Source organism: Melanotaenia boesemani, chromosome 11 (assembly GCF_017639745.1).
Source record: "Melanotaenia boesemani isolate fMelBoe1 chromosome 11, fMelBoe1.pri, whole genome shotgun sequence".
NCBI lineage: Eukaryota > Metazoa > Chordata > Actinopteri > Atheriniformes > Melanotaeniidae > Melanotaenia > Melanotaenia boesemani.
In genome coordinates, this window is record NC_055692.1 from 15577066 (window position 1) to 15593138 (window position 16073).

Below are 16073 nucleotides of genomic sequence, written 5' to 3' on the forward strand. Positions count from 1 at the left end.
GAGTTTTTTTTTTTTGCCTCTATCCTTAAGATGCTGACAAATGTATAAAGCAGCAACATGCCAATTGTTTAATCTATGCACCTGTTTAAATTCTTAGCTAAGCAGTTTCTAAAGCAAATCAGAGGAAAATCAAGGCATATATCCCCCAGTTTTGTTTTAGCTCAGTTCCCAAAGTTCCTGACTCAGCTTTCTTTTAATGCACTGCAGGACCCAAAATTGAATAATTTATTTAAATAACCCACAAAAAGTTTGTACTGAAATGCAATGTTGAAAATGGGTAATTGTCATATGCAGTTCAGGTGATTTGATTATTTAACAGTTCAATCTTAAAAACAGGTAACATATGTTGTGTATAGACATCAATGTAGCATGAAAAAGGCAGCTTACTGTTCCAAGTTTAATGACACTCAAAAATGTATTGACTGGATACTATAGGAAGGGGAGACTGTCAATTAAAATGTGTGTGTAAAATCAAACATGCAAGCTTATTCATCTAAAGTTCTGCATAAATTTTCATTCTGTAATATGCATCTTAAGTTTGTTCAATTTAAAGGAACCACGATGCTGATGGAGAAAATGACACAGACAACATGAAATTAGGTCATTTTAAACAGTTTATATATCTATTAGTGGTGTTCCGATCGATCGGATGCTGATCATTCTCGGCCGATATCCGTAAAAATGTATGTGATCGGTGTTCGCTGATCAATGCCTTTTGTTGCCAATCACAAAATCTGACCACCTATATTTCATATTCTGCAACCTGCAGAAGCGCTGCGTGCAGAGTCATGTAGCTCCTGCTTTCCTCCACAAAGTGCATGCAAGCGGTTGCAAATCCAAAACAAACATGTCTGCCGTGTGGAAGTTTTACACCGTGTGTGAGAGTGATGTGAAGTTTACATCTGCAACACATGCAACGCAAAAGTACCTCGACGACCAACAGTCCTCAGTAGTGTTTTTTTTTTTTTTGGCAATATTAAGATTTTGTTTTACTTTCTTGTTTAGCCTGATGAGAGCCTTAATGTGTTTTCAGTCTGTTAAAATATAGTACTACTGATTACTGAAAGATAGCACATTGTACTATGTACATGTAATTGTCTAAATTAAGAGGATTTTATGGTTCCTTTTTCCACATCAAATAGTCGGCAGTGCTTCTAAAAAAATTACAGCCAATCCATGTGATTATCGGTGATCGGCAGTGATCGGCACTCATCACCCTCATCGGGTAATCGGTATCGGAATCGGCAACAAAAAATCTGATCGGAGCATCCCTAATATCTATATATAATTTGGTTAGTTTATTTATATATTACTCTAATGTTCCTACAATGTTGGTTTCAGGAACTAATGTGAAATGCATTTTAAGTAGACCAGTGCACTGCCCTGCATGGTTTTTTTTATTTCCCTGCTCTAACACACCTGATTCAAACAAAGAAAGCCTGTTATTAGATCTGATAAGTGTTTGCACTGATGAGTGAATTGGTTTCTATGGTGACAGAAAGCTCTTAATATCAGTTATCAGACCCATTCATTTTAACGAGGTGTTTTGAAGCAGGGAAACATAGAATACATAAAGGGCAGTGGGTCCCCATGACAATGATTGAGAAATGCCAATCAAGTCTGTTTATATATATATATATATATCTATATATATATATATATAAATACATACATATATACATACATACATACATACATACAGTAGTAGCGGTTTAAAAGTTCCCATCCAAGCTGAAAGCCAGCCGAATACCTGCCAGCTTCCAGCCCAGTTCCATTCCAGTTCCAGCCAGCTGCCTTCCAACTTCCAGCCGCCAGAGAGGCCCCCTCCTTCTCCTGGGAGTGTCGATGTTTTAATCAAACTCCACCCATTCCTTGTAATATAGGGTAGACCCAGAAGATGGCGCTTCTCTCACAGACTTCTCATCGCCCGTAGTCTGTCAGATTTTATCTGAATTTACACTGACCGGCAGAGGCGCCACTCAAAGCACCTCTGATGGCCAGTCACAATTCATAAAAATGCATAAAACTTAATACATACTCATCGTTTGACGTGGAATGTGAAATTGTAACATGCTTGTGCGCTGCCAATTGTTTTATTCAGAAATGAATGCTAGTAGGTTAATAAAACCTTTCAAATACTGGATCACAGCCCCTAGCTCTATTCTCAATAGGATGTATTTATCATACTGATTAATCTTTTAATATTAGCATTATTAACATAGACAAATCAGATTTGGATCAAGCAACACAGAATCTGTTTGAGGTAGCTAGGAAGGGTTATTTTATTCTCATATTATTTATTTCACCTCCATAAGAAGACAGGGCGACAGATAAAAGCCCCACGCAGGATCGGAGATAATTTCTTCCACTTCAATGTGTCTAATCGCGGGGGGACATCCAACACTCGCTGTGCTGCGACTTCCTGCTCGCCGGGAATCCCGATTACGTCACCCCTCCAGGTGGGCTATTCCCCGACACGCTCTGATTACCATTCCAAAAGGTACTGTATGCAGCCCCCAACTTGAACATGCCCCTTCTTCAACATTCGCACTTGCTCCAGAAAATTACCATCTCTTAGGCTCCTCCACCACCACTTTGACTGTGGATTGATACGTAAATGAGCCGCAATGAGGCAGCTGAAGCAGTGACCCAGTTTTGTGATTGTTGCACATTGGGTAAGAGTGGTCAAACGAGTCCAGTTTGTGTTGTCATGCTACCAGAAATTCAGTGGGCTAGTCGGTCCTAATGCAGTGAATTTCCATGTTAATGTTGCCAAATTCAATAGCATAGCAAGAGATGAAAAAAGAAACAACGATATTTCTTCAACATGTTAACCAAAATATTTACCTCTTAAAGCATAAACCAAGTATTTACAACAAGCAGTGTGCTTTTTAACGTTAACGTGTGCCATAGCCTACTGCACCGCTGTTCCTCCTTCCAAGTCTTCTTTTTTATTATATTGTTGTTTTATCATCTGAATATACTACAACAACACAGAGAAAATATATGAAAGTTTATTTTACGCTGGTATTTGCGCAGCAGAGTTTTCTGCCGCCGGATTTGTAGTCCAGGAACGGAGAACACAGCTGCTGCCAGGAAAGGTGGATTACATTTTGTTAAAGCACAGCAATCTCCGAGTAGCCTATTATAAATACCCTCTCAGTGGCAAAATAAAACACACTGGTCTGGTTTAGTCTTCACTCTGAAATGGTTCAGTCAGAGGAATATAAAGCTGTTTTAAAAATGTTGAGCAAGCTTAAAATAAACATTCATAGGCTATCTATGTGTTTTAGATTAACACAATGATAAAACAACAATAGGCTATAATAATGGAAAAGAAGCGGTGCAGCATGGCAATGATGCGTTAATGGCTCGGGTCGCGGGTTAAACATCAGTCTGGTTCGGATTTAAATGGAATAAATACATTGGTGACGAGTCGGGTTCGGGAGTCATTCTAACGGGTTAGAGCAGGTATGCGTAGCAAAACGGAACCGTGCAGGACTCTGCTCTAAGCAGTTCGGACTTGGTTGACCTGGAACCATTTGACAATAAAATCTGGAGCCATCCTGCAACGCGCTCGCTTAGGCGTCCAGTTAAACCGTGTTTATTCAACCAGTCCCTACTTCATTGCATTCATTCTTTCCTCATAGCCTACGTGCACATTTTTTTCAAGATTGTTTATGTCAGTTTTGTTTTGGAAAATGAAAAAGGAGTCCTTGCGCAGAACTTATAACATTATTCTAATCTTGCCACTTGCCTATTTTATTATTGTGTATTTTTGTAATAACATGTAAATTCACTGCATAGGAACCAACTAGTCTACTGAATTTTGTGTGACAACACTAACAGAACTGTTTTGACAATGCAACAATTACAAAACTGCGGCTCATTTACTTATCAATCCATAGTCAAAGTGGTGGTGGAGGAGCCTTGGAGATGGTAATTTTATGGAGCAAGTGCGAATGTTGAGGAATTTAGCCTTTGTTCAAGTTGTGGGCTGCATATATGCAGCCCACAACTTGGTATACCTTTCAGAATGATAATAAACAGAACAAGACACACCAAACCAGGAGCTAAGACCACGAAGTTCAGCATCATGCTTATCTATCTTTGGCGTTTTTACACCAACATTTTTATACACTGGATAATGATAATAATTATCGATTAAAGTCACGGATAAAACTGCTGTTGTTAAAACACCCATCTCTTACAAAATCTAAAATGTAAAACAAAAAAAACAACAAACAAAAAATCTGGATCACTGTAGAAATATCTTTATTCATTGCTGATCATCTGGCCATTGAAGCGTTTTTATTTGGAATTGGGAACAAATATTTTCCACCCTGTTATATTCTGTTCCACTCTGTTATGTTCCATTCCACCCTGTTAGTAAGGTGTTTTTTATTTTTTTTTTTTTTTTTACTAAAAACATTGAGGACTGTGAACCTTGTTGCACCATATTAGGAAGTGAGGAACATTAAATTGATTTTGCTTTTCTGTTCCCAGGTCAAAAGGAATGTAATTATCTCTCATTTGAAATACTTGATTATGCTTTCCTTCTTGCCTTTGTGGAAACAGAAACGTGATAATCTCTCACTTGAAAGCAAGCTGGGCGTACAATAGTGTGATGACGATGAAAACTCACATGACCAATGCTCAATAAAGGGTACATGAAAATGTGAGAAATGGTCAAAAGCACAAATACCGTTTGTGGTGAGTGAAACTATACAGCACAGTCCACAAGGCTCTTTTCAAGCACACTCCTCCCCCCAAGGAGTATGCTTGAACAGCTAACGGCAGGTAATGGCTGTGTTTACAAATGTAAAGGTGCTAATTGTTGGCCATTGAATTGTTAATTTCAAACCGGGCAGCCTTTTGGTTGTACTCTGGGCATGGTAGAGGGATAAGAAATCTCTGGGTTTTCTAGTGTTAAACACTGGAAGCGTCGCCAGCGGTCTTTTGATGACCGCCAGTCATCAAAACTAAACGGCTGAACCTGGTATTTTAGGACTTTTATTATATAGTTGTTGTCTATAGTTTTACCTGCTTACTTGTTTGGAAAAGTAAACACATCAATATTTACGAGCAGTTTAGCACGTCTAAACTTCCACAGAGCCGCTCAGGGAGACTCTTTCTCAGCCAAACTGTCGTATATCACGGCTATGGAGTTGTAATAAATGGCCGCCCTACTCTGCTTCTGATTGGCTGTAAGATCACAAACCCTGTGTGATGATAGGCTGCTGGTTCCTGTCATTCCTACCAGCCTTTGCGCATGTGCCTGCTTCAGACAGCGGGCAGGCAGCTGTCCCACCGCTGAGACACAGTTGTATGACGTTTTATCACGTTTTATCACTAGATCGCTATGAATAAAATCCAGGGACACTTCATTTCACAGTATAAACCATTTATTTACTTATCTACTTAGGATAATAGCACTTTGAGGCCTAATTCAGAATATAGGTTGGGCTGGGTCCGGACTTTTGTGATCCCTGCTTTACACATTATCAGTATTATGTTATTTTTACCTGCCGATATTACGTTATGATTTTGTCAATATTCAGTTATGCAGCAGCTGTATCAACCCCCACTGTGAATAACTTACGTTGCAGTCAAATGACCGCTGGCAGCGCTCCTCGGGATGTTTAGAAAGCTCGCTGCTAGTGACATTCACCACTTAGCCGACTTGAGGAGGTTGTGCTTTGCCTCATAACACCATTAGCTACACATGTCGGCTTTTTTGATACATTTATTTGACGCCATTTTCAAATCAAATCATTTTTTAAATGTTGGCAAAAATGCAACAAATGAGCGACACAGCTCATTATAAACTGTTTAGAGAGCAGCAAGATCAAATCACTGCTCCTCCCCGTGGACAAAAGAGGGATTGCAGCTGTTTTTTTACTTGGGCTGCTTAGGGGCAGAGCCTCGCTGACGACGTCATTGCGGGGGATTACATTACCCCCACAGACCTGTGAAGGATCGGCCAAGGATCAGTCAAGGACCAGTCAAGGACCAGTCAAGAACCAGTCAAGGACCCATCATGGAAACAGGGGAACTTTTAAACCGCTACTACTGTACATACATATATATATATATATACATACATACATACATACATACTATACATACATACATACATATATTATATATATATATTGTTAACATTTGCTTTGGTTCCTGAAATCAACAATTTAAGAGGATCAGGTCTTATTTAATTAACTCCCCATCCCATGTACAGATGTAGTACATTTAAAGAAACATGTTCACATACTGACTGTTCATATGGTGTCCATTAAAGTTTTGTCAATAAAATACAATGGGGCGTCATTTGACAGTTTTACTGTGTCTGTCTATTCCTTTTCAGGAGTTCAAGCAAAGCATCAAGCACTGCTACCTTTCACTGCCACAATACATAACAATTACTCCTAGTTTATCACACCCCATCATTCAGCAAAGTTTCAATAATTTCTCAGTCATGAGGTCTATAAGTTGAAGTTCACGGTTAGGGGATTGATTTATCCTTCACTCCATGGATAATGCCTATGTTCCTATGGTGTACGTTTGACAGTGAAATCACAGTTGTCAGGATGTGTTTCATATTTGTGATCTCTTTTCATTTTTGAATTTTTGTGCTTGTAGACAAAATACATTAACCATTTTATATATTATTTTCTATGCAGAATATACTTTTTTCACAACTTCAGATGAATATGCATGCATGTTTACTTGTACACGTCTCACTTGACAGTTATCTTATAGCCTATAGCTAATTCCAGTCCTCAAATGCTGTTGTCCAGTAGTAGTAGTTTCAGATATTTGGCTGCAGATATTTACCTGCAGCCATACACTTGATTCAAACAGCTTGCTGTCAAGCCATTACTGTTTCATCATTCATTCATTTGAATTTGGCGTGCTAAACATCGGAAACCTGCAAAACAGTAGTCCTTGAAAACTGACATCCCTGCTGTATTGGATGCTGGATGCATATAAAACACAAACAAGTTATACTAAGTATTCACTTAGTGGTGTCTAATCCTTGCTAGCAGTTGCAGTTCAATAAGCTATTAGGCAGTGAATGGACATGCATGCCAAAGCTCCCTTTCACCACAAGTATCCATCAATCACCAGCAGGAACACCCACTAAAAGACAGAACCACACATACTGAGTAACTATAGTCTCACCAATTGCTTCCTCATTGTGGGAGTTTAAATCTATTTAGACCAAAATTATATGGTGGAAGAAACACGGCCATGGATAACTTGCTCAGACCATAACACTATAAAATACAGTTCCAAAGTATATACTAAGTGTAAGTCATTTCCCAAAGAAAAGGATACATTTTGAGGATTAAATTTTTTAACATAAAGTCTTTATAATAAATGATTTGCCAAGATATAAATGGGGGTGTATGGATTTTGTGTGTTATCTATTTATCACCTCAACGTTCAATGAGTAAATCCAGTTACTTTACTTTGATCTTCTGATCTCTCTTTGAACCCCCAGAACAAGATAAGTGGTAAGCCTCAAAGAATAAGTTTGGTTAGCACCAATCAGACTGGGCAAAAGCTACATTTGCCATTTTTAAAAGAAAATATAAAAAAAAAACAAAAAAAACTTATGGTTATGCTTCATCGGTTCCCTCTTTATTTGAAGTATAATATTCCAACTCATTGTTCTTTTGATTACTTTCCACCTGGCAATCCCAAGCCAAGAAGCGGTAACAGCAAAGTGTTAAGCAAAAGAAAGAAATTAGAGGCAGTAGCAGTGTTTTTTTAGTAAAGGTGAAGGTTATTTGTAAGAGGTGTTTTTCAAGGTTTTAATACAATATCTGACAGTTGTCTCCTTTATTTCCCTGTAGACTACAACATAAGCATTTCTTACAGCTGGCAAGATGAATGTACAAAACAGCCAAACCATTTTTTGAAAAGAAAATAGCCATGCAGTTTCAGAAAACGTAGTATACGATTTATGAAATGTGGTTTAGAAGGTCTTAAGGTTGGGTCATATAAACATTTAAACATTTCCCAAAGTTTAAATTTGGGTTCGGCTTTAAGCTTCTAGACTAAATCCATACTCACGCAATGGTCATCATCCTGCTTTGAGACACAAACCTTTTTTTTTTTCTACCTCTTTTCTTTCTCTTTCGTTATTTTTTAGTTTTTTTTTTCTTCTCCTGAAACTCACCAGCAGTTATATACTGTATAACATTTACCATCTACACCTCACTATCTCCAGCTTCCTCTAAATGTATGTCTAGGAACACTGGTTTTGCCCATTTATTAGTCCATCAAAGTTACACTACTTTCAGCTTGACGCAATATTATCTCACAACGCATAATACCCAGTAATGCCTCTCTTTCATCTCTGCTTTGTTTTCATGATATTGTTCCCATGTCTAATTTCCATCCACCGTCATCCCACTCTTCCTCACTAATTCCTTTGGCACAAGTTCATCCTGTCTCCTCTTGACTGGAAGTACCATATGTGGTCTCAGTGCTGCTTGGGTGTTTCTGGAGATGTAATTGGGGAAAAGAAGAGCAATTTTCCACAAAGACTAAGAAATGGCATTTGAAGAGCCCTCTTAGGGCATGCTGACTGTAGGAGTCATGTAGTGACTTGCAACACAGTGAACATTTTCAAAACACTCCATGGTGTTGTTTGAGAAACTGATATGAAACATATTTTTGAAAAGTCTTGGCAGTTTCTGCAGAAAATTAGATGTTATATTTTTATGAAAGTTAAACTTCCTAATGTATGTCTTTCATAGAAATGAAGAGTAAGAATCCATAAACAATGGACAGAAAAATCTTCATCTTTTGATTGCTGTAGATGGTGGTCCATATACAAAACATATCACTGCAAGGAAAGTATCCTCTATATTTACATTTACTTGGATACATACTTCTAAATACAATAATACCACCTTTTTTTCTTTTCCTTTCCGCTGTTCCCTTCAGGGGTTGCCACAGAGAATTATCTGTTTCCATCTCAATGACGCTGAACTTTTATTGCATATTTGGCGCATGTTTTACATCAGATGTCCTTCCTGACACAACCCTTTGAATTTATCTGGACTTGGGTCCGACACAAGGAGGGCATTGACATGTTCCCCTTTGGTCCTCTTGGGCTGCTTATGGTAAATTCACTTAATATTGTAAAGTTAAATATCTCAGACTGATACGAAATTGTGTTTATTTTCTGTTAAAGCAGCTCAGCTAGTGCTAATTAGGAAATACAGTAAATATTAGACAATCAACACAAGTAATCACTACCAAGGTTATTTAAATCATTTGTTTTCAATGTATTGACTCTGATGGGAAGAAGACACTGTTCTCTTTAAACTCATATTTATTTTTCTGTTTCACTCCTAAAACTCCTGTAAACCAGCATGGCTACAAATCTATGTCAACTAGTTCAATTTACCTGAGACTAATTTGTTAGTCACTTGTGACTGGTTAGTTGAAATTGAACTCATTGCCTCCACAGAAATGGCAAACCAATAACTAAATTTCACAAAAAAACAAACAAAAATAAATAAATAAATAAATAAAAACAGCACATGAATTTAGAACTAAATGGTGGCAAATGTGCTTTATTAAAATGTTGTGTTATTGACTAATCACAATGCCTAAGTTAAAATAAATAAACAAAACAGTTGGCATTTTGAATATGGTAATGATATAAAAAGCTGGGTGTTCCAACACCCCAGGTTCCAGTTTGGAATATGTTTAGATTAAAGTGTCCAAAATGAGCACCATTTTGTAGCATATGAAACATAACAGCTTCCGTCATGTTTGTGTCAGGTCATCCCATAGATCCATGGGATAGACTTCCAAAATAATCAAAATGACACAGCTACCCCTGTGTAACATCTATTTAATAATCAATACGGTGCCAGATAATTGTTAGCACTGATTTAAATACTGTAGCCCCAATGATTGTCTGATCTAATTACTGATTAACCAATCAATAACTATTCAACACTCTGAGAGGTGAACTGAATACATTGTTTTACAAGTTAATGTTTGTGTATGAGCGTCCATCTGTGTGTGCGTGCACATGCATTTACAGTAACATGTGTAACACATAGCTCTTAACAGTGCTGACCATCACACCTCACAGACAGATATATCATAGAAGGAGACACCCAAGGCAACACATAAAAATCTGTTTCATAAGCCCCTTAAGAAACATTCACATCATGCATCAACACTGACACACAACAGCTGATGCTGAAAGAGCACAGTGTGTCTGAAAAGCACCCTGGACATTTCACATGGTTTCTGTCTATTCCTGCCATTACACCCACACCAAGCATCAATCATCAAACATAACACACACACACACACACACTTATTTACAGAACTGAGCTGCAGATTATGAAGGGTGGAGCAGAAATGCAACATGGAACATAAATGTGTACAGGACACCTTTTAGCATCACTAATGCTTGCAGAAGGCAAAAGCACCAAGGGGTGATCTTCAAAAACACAATTCACATCCTTTACCCCTTTAAGGGTGATGAAGATCAAAGACTTTGGGGGGGGGGGGGGGGGGGGGGGGGCAGAGGGGTAAAGGGATAGCCAAAAAGATGTGTAGCTTTTTATTTTTATTTTTTCCTTTCCTCTCTTTCTCACTTCAAAGACAGGATATGAAGAATTCACAGCAATGAATCTTAAAGCACTCATGGGATGTGCTCAAATTGATGCTGCTGGTAAGACAGACAGAGCTGATAAAAAGAGGCCCCACCATCATCGCGGCTCCAATGTCAGTCATCTAGCTAGCAAATGTCTTAATGACATCAAATAAAAAAAAAGAAAGAATAAAAAATAAAAAAATAAAAAATAATGATAATAGTTTAATAGTAGTAATAGTAATAGTAGTTTTTTTTTAACACTTTAAGAGCCAGAGTTTTTGACGTTTTTGAGGCATACTGTAAGTGAGAAAAAATGTTGATGTTGTTGTCTAATTTCATATTCTGGCATCACAGGTTGGCAGCCGTGAAGACAGCGACACTCAAGAATATAAATACAAAAGACCAACAAAGTGATGTCCGACATGATGGGTCAAAACAGCCCACTTTCATTCTTCAGGGTGAACAACAGTTTTCACAAATGAAACAGATCTTTTGTGTGTGAACAGAAATCCGAGCCAAAACATACATTCATGTTTACACACTGGTCACTTACTCACCAGCACAGTGACGACTCGTAGAACAACTCCTCTCATGTTATTTTCCAATTTTCTGTCTGTCAGAGTTCCATTCAATCCATGAACTGGGTCCCATGTTGCCAGCTGCAATAAGCACACAAACACAGAGAGGAAGAGAAACATTAAAGGCAAGGGCAAGGCAAGGCAGGTTATTTGTATAGCACATTTCATGTACATGGCAATTCAAAGTGCTTTACATAAAACAAAGGTATTACAGATATTTAGAAATAGTAAAAGGCATCATCACATAATCACAATAAAATAATAAATTACATTAAAATGATTAAAAGCAAGATAAGTTAAACAAGTTAACATGCAGATTTCATGCATAGGTGCATGAGAAAAGAAATGTTTTTAACCTGGATTTAAAAATGTCTACATTTGGTGAAAGTTTAATCTCCACTGGCAGTTTGTTCCACTTGTTTGCAGCATAACAGCTAAATGCTGCTTCTCCATGTTTAGTCTAGACTCTGGTCTGGACTAGTTGACCTGAGTCTTTGGATCTAAGAGCTCTGCTAAGTTTATATTCTCTGAACATATCACAGATGTATTCTGGGCCTTAACCATTCTGGGATTTGTAAACAATCAATCTGTGACTGACCAGTGTAAAGATTTCAAAACTGGTGTGATGTGTTCAGATCTCTTAGTCCTGGTTAAAACTCTAGCAGCAGCATTTTGGATGAGCTGCAGATGTTTAATGCTCTTTTTAGGAAGTCCTGTTAAAAGACCATTACAGTAATCCAGCCTACTGGAGATGAATGCATGGATGAGTTTCTCTTGGTCTTTCTGGGAGAATAAACTTTTAATTCTGTTGATGTTTCTGAGCTGGTAAAAAGCTTCTTAGTGACAGCTTTGATGTGGCTGCTGAAAGTCAGGTCTGAGTCTATCAACACTCCAAGGTTACGAACTTGGTCGGTGATTTTAAGAGCCCGAGTCTCCAGGTGTTTGCCAATGCTGACCCTCTTCTCTTTGCTACCAAACAGAATAATCTCAGTTTTGTCTTCATTTAATTGTAAAAAATTCTCCCTCATCCAGGTGTTTATTTGCTTCAGACACTGACACAATAAGTCTATTGGACTGCAGTCATCTGGTGACAGAGGCACATAAAGTTGTGTATCATCAGCATAACTTTGATAATTAATGCTATAGTTCTGTAATATTTGACCCAAAGGGAGCATATACAAGTTGAACAAGGACTGACCCCTGGGGAACTCCACAAGTCATGGCCACTGGCTCAGATTTAAACTGAATTTAAGCTGAAATCTTAAGCACCAGGTAGATCAGTATAAGAAATCACAAAAGCTAACATGTTTAGAGCACAAGACATTAACACTACACAATGACAATATAATACTGTAGTGCAGAAGAAAAAAAAGACAGAAAAAGTAATAAGGTATATCATGGTGTTCCATAAAAGTATTGGTGGGTAGCATCATAAATTTGTCTAGTACTGGCCAATATCTCACACTTTTTATGTTGTTTGGGTATCTAAATGATGGCAAAAACTGTACTGTAAACTGTACTGTAAAAAAAAAAAAAAAAAAAAAAAAAGAAGTGTTAAATATCATCACTTAATATATAAAACATGGATTAGACTTAATGCTTATTGGTAGTCACTTATTCAGAGCAATATGGAAATGCCTAGACCATGGATAAACCAAAATATGCAACTGCATTTTGCATGTCAAACCTGAACAAGATGAACACTACAAACTATAATCCCTCAGAGCGCGCAGACCTCTGCCAAACCATTATATGTTTCCCATTCTAATTATATATTAGTAAGTTGTAAAAATATAAAAAAAATAATCTTAAACATCCATCTTAAAAAATGTCAAATTAAAAGTTAACCATTTCAGATAAACAGCAAAGTTGGTAGCAGTACAACGGCATTTGAGAAAAAAACTATCTTGATTTTCTGAAATTTAAGAGTCTGACCAAAAACTTCTATCATAAACATCCAATCTTTTCCCATGGACCCTATTATATGATCTCTATGCTGCCTTATGCTTTCAATAAAATATTGTTTTAGCTTTACAGATCAAACTAGCATGGCTTCCCTGTGGACAGAGAGGCAGTAGGAAAAAGGGCAAAAAACAAAAAAAATCCCAGAAATAGTGATTTAGCTGTTTGCTATTCAATTCAACACACAACTACACGCACACACACACACACTGTAACACACAATAAATCACACAGCATGATTTCTGCTTAAAAGAAAACACATACACACCAGAGAAGCTCCAGGCTTGCTGTGCGGGAAATATGCCATAATCCATTTTTCCAAAGCTAAAAGTTACTGTTGGTTGCACATTTTAAGTCAGCTCTGATCAATTCACTTTTGGGACCAATAGTTATTGTAAAGCTTAAATGAACTGATTTTATTAGGTTGTAGTAATATTCCATAGTTTTTCCACAAGTATTTTTGATAGAAAAGGAAACAGCTGGGGTTTGTGATGGTAAGTCAAGAGCAATCTTTTCCATCAGAAGCTTTTATCTAAATCCAGCCACATTTATTACACTTGTTGGCCAATGAATCACTGGAGGAGGGCAAATAAACCTGGTGTTTAAAAGGATGGGACATGAGGGTAAAAATCAGCAGTTTTATTGTTTCTGACAATAACTGAGTGTCTGCAATGCGGCTAGAGATTCACAGTTAAAAATAAGAAATAATTTCCTCATTTCTTTTCTCTGTTGGTCATAATTAGTGTTTCTGAATTAGCTATTCTTGTTTGCAGCCTACAACAACAGAAAAATTAAATAATGCACTGCCATCCGCTGGTGAAGAGATCTACCCAAATAAGCAGCCTGTCTCAATGTTGTTCAGAAGAGCTGCTACTGCTAAGTCTGAAAATATCTCAGAAACAAAAAGTTATGTGGGGATATGGGAGGTTGAGGGCTGCTTTTAGTTGAAACATAGGTTGTTTTTCTAGGTCATCATGTGTTTTATAGAGTGAGAAATTGAACTAACTTAGTGATGGTAATGCAAATGAATAAATAAAAGAATGTATCATGACGATAATCTACATAAAGATCATTATATGTTGCTGAATTTGGTTAATTATGTCTGGTTCGAAAATGTAGATTTGACTGTTGTGATTACCATCATATTGGTTCTCCTACCTGGTTTTCATCAAAATCCTGCACAGATATCAGTGGCTGCAGCTCAGTTAGTTTTAAAGTTTCAAAGACTGAAACATTGTGTTCAACACAACACAACAGTGCAACCATGTTATATATATATATATATATATATATATATATATATGTATATATATATATTAGTGCTGGGCAACGATTAAAATTTTTAATCGCATGACGCGCAATCATTACGCGCAAAATGTCTCTTTCCTTTAAAAGAAGGCCTACAGCTATATAAAGAAAATGCAGTCAATTTTGGTTTACTAACACACATCAGGGGTGTTTAACCTGCGACTCTGGACCTTCCACAATGCCTCTAAATACCTGGCTAAATAATTTTTTTTAAATCTATCTTTCTTGTCATTAGGTTGGAAACCAGGGACGTTTTTTCTTCTTTTACAGCATTTTCCACAAATATCTACATCCCTTATAAGAAAGTCTGTCTATCCTCTTTTTATTAAGGTTTTATGTCTTTCCTTTATTTTAAAACCTTAAAAATTGAAATTAAAAATGTGGTTCTTCAAAAATTACAAATATCCTATGGTGGCTCTTTATTAAAAATATATATAAAGCTGACTTTTTGAAAAGTCTTGTAACATTTGCGTCTCTAAAGTAGTTTTATTTAGCTGGCTGAGGGAAAAATGGCTCTTTGGATTGGAAAGGCTGGAAAACCCTGCACTAAATCCATAAACAGATTTAGCATCAGTTTTCTGTTTAAAAAGCAACAGTTAAAATATTTCTTCATATATATTTATAAAACTAAATATTTATGAGAAAGAAGGATGAAATGTTCAGGATTTACTAACTAAAAGGTAAAATGTCAGCAGGATGAATTTAAAGCTGTGAAGCTGCTTCCTTCTAAACACAGAAGGAACAATATGTGATGAATATCAGCATCAGGTGAACAGACAGAAAGCAGGATTAGAATCTCACAGCTTCTAGATGCTGAGGAGAGAGAAATATTCACAATATGCACAATAACTTCCATCCATGCAGCTTCACTGCTTCATTATCCAGATTTCTGGATATAAATTCTCTAAACTTTCATTCTTAGCTTGACTGTTTAGCTTCACCTCTGCACCTGCAGCCTCCTCTACCGGGAGTTAAGGGGTTAACATCTCATTTCCGGGTGTAACGTCAGGTCTGTAGATGTAACTATAAACATGTGTGGTATCCACAGAAAGTCCAGAATCTCAGCTACCAGCTCAGTAAAACCATTTCTATCACCAACACACACAGTTAAGACAACAAACAATTTAAAGAGCAGCTGCACAAAGTCCGAAAAATATGTAAACACAAATTGTGTCTCCCCGTGTCCACCCCACGGCATGAACACGAACAAACGACTCCTCTCCTGAAAGCTCACATCTCACAGATTCCACAGCTGAAAGTTTCATCTCGCTATGACCAAGATTCACCAAACCAGAGGCAGAAGAAGACCGAATTATGCTGCACGTTTGTAAGTCAGAAAGCATGTCTTACCTTTGCTGTCTTGCATAAATTAAAACCGTATTTATTAAAAAAAATAATACATAAAAAGTTTCCCGGGCAAAAATTACGATGTTCTGTCCACCTGCATGTATTTTGACAAAGAGAAAAGTCGGTTCTTCTTCTTCTTTCTTAAGTTCCAGACAGAAAACGTCTCTTTATTTTAATAAACCCGCTCTCTCCTGATTACATCAGACGCACCGCTGCAGCAGGGAAGGGGGAGACATGGACGC

General features: G+C 37.3%; 1 protein-coding gene across 6 annotated transcripts in view; it reads right to left on the minus strand.

The window, feature by feature from the left end:
• The window catches only part of grid2 (glutamate receptor, ionotropic, delta 2), a 539244-nt gene that overhangs the window by 97976 nt on the left and 425195 nt on the right, over window positions 1–16073 (minus strand). For all 6 annotated transcript variants that reach the window (XR_006011998.1, XR_006011997.1, XM_041998788.1 and 3 more), the window contains one exon: window positions 11194–11295. Coding sequence is in view for 4 of the 6 variants with exons in the window: in XM_041998788.1 (XP_041854722.1) it covers window positions 11194–11295 (102 nt within the window). In the remaining 2 variants the exon portion in view is untranslated. The remainder of the gene's footprint in view (window positions 1–11193; window positions 11296–16073) is intronic.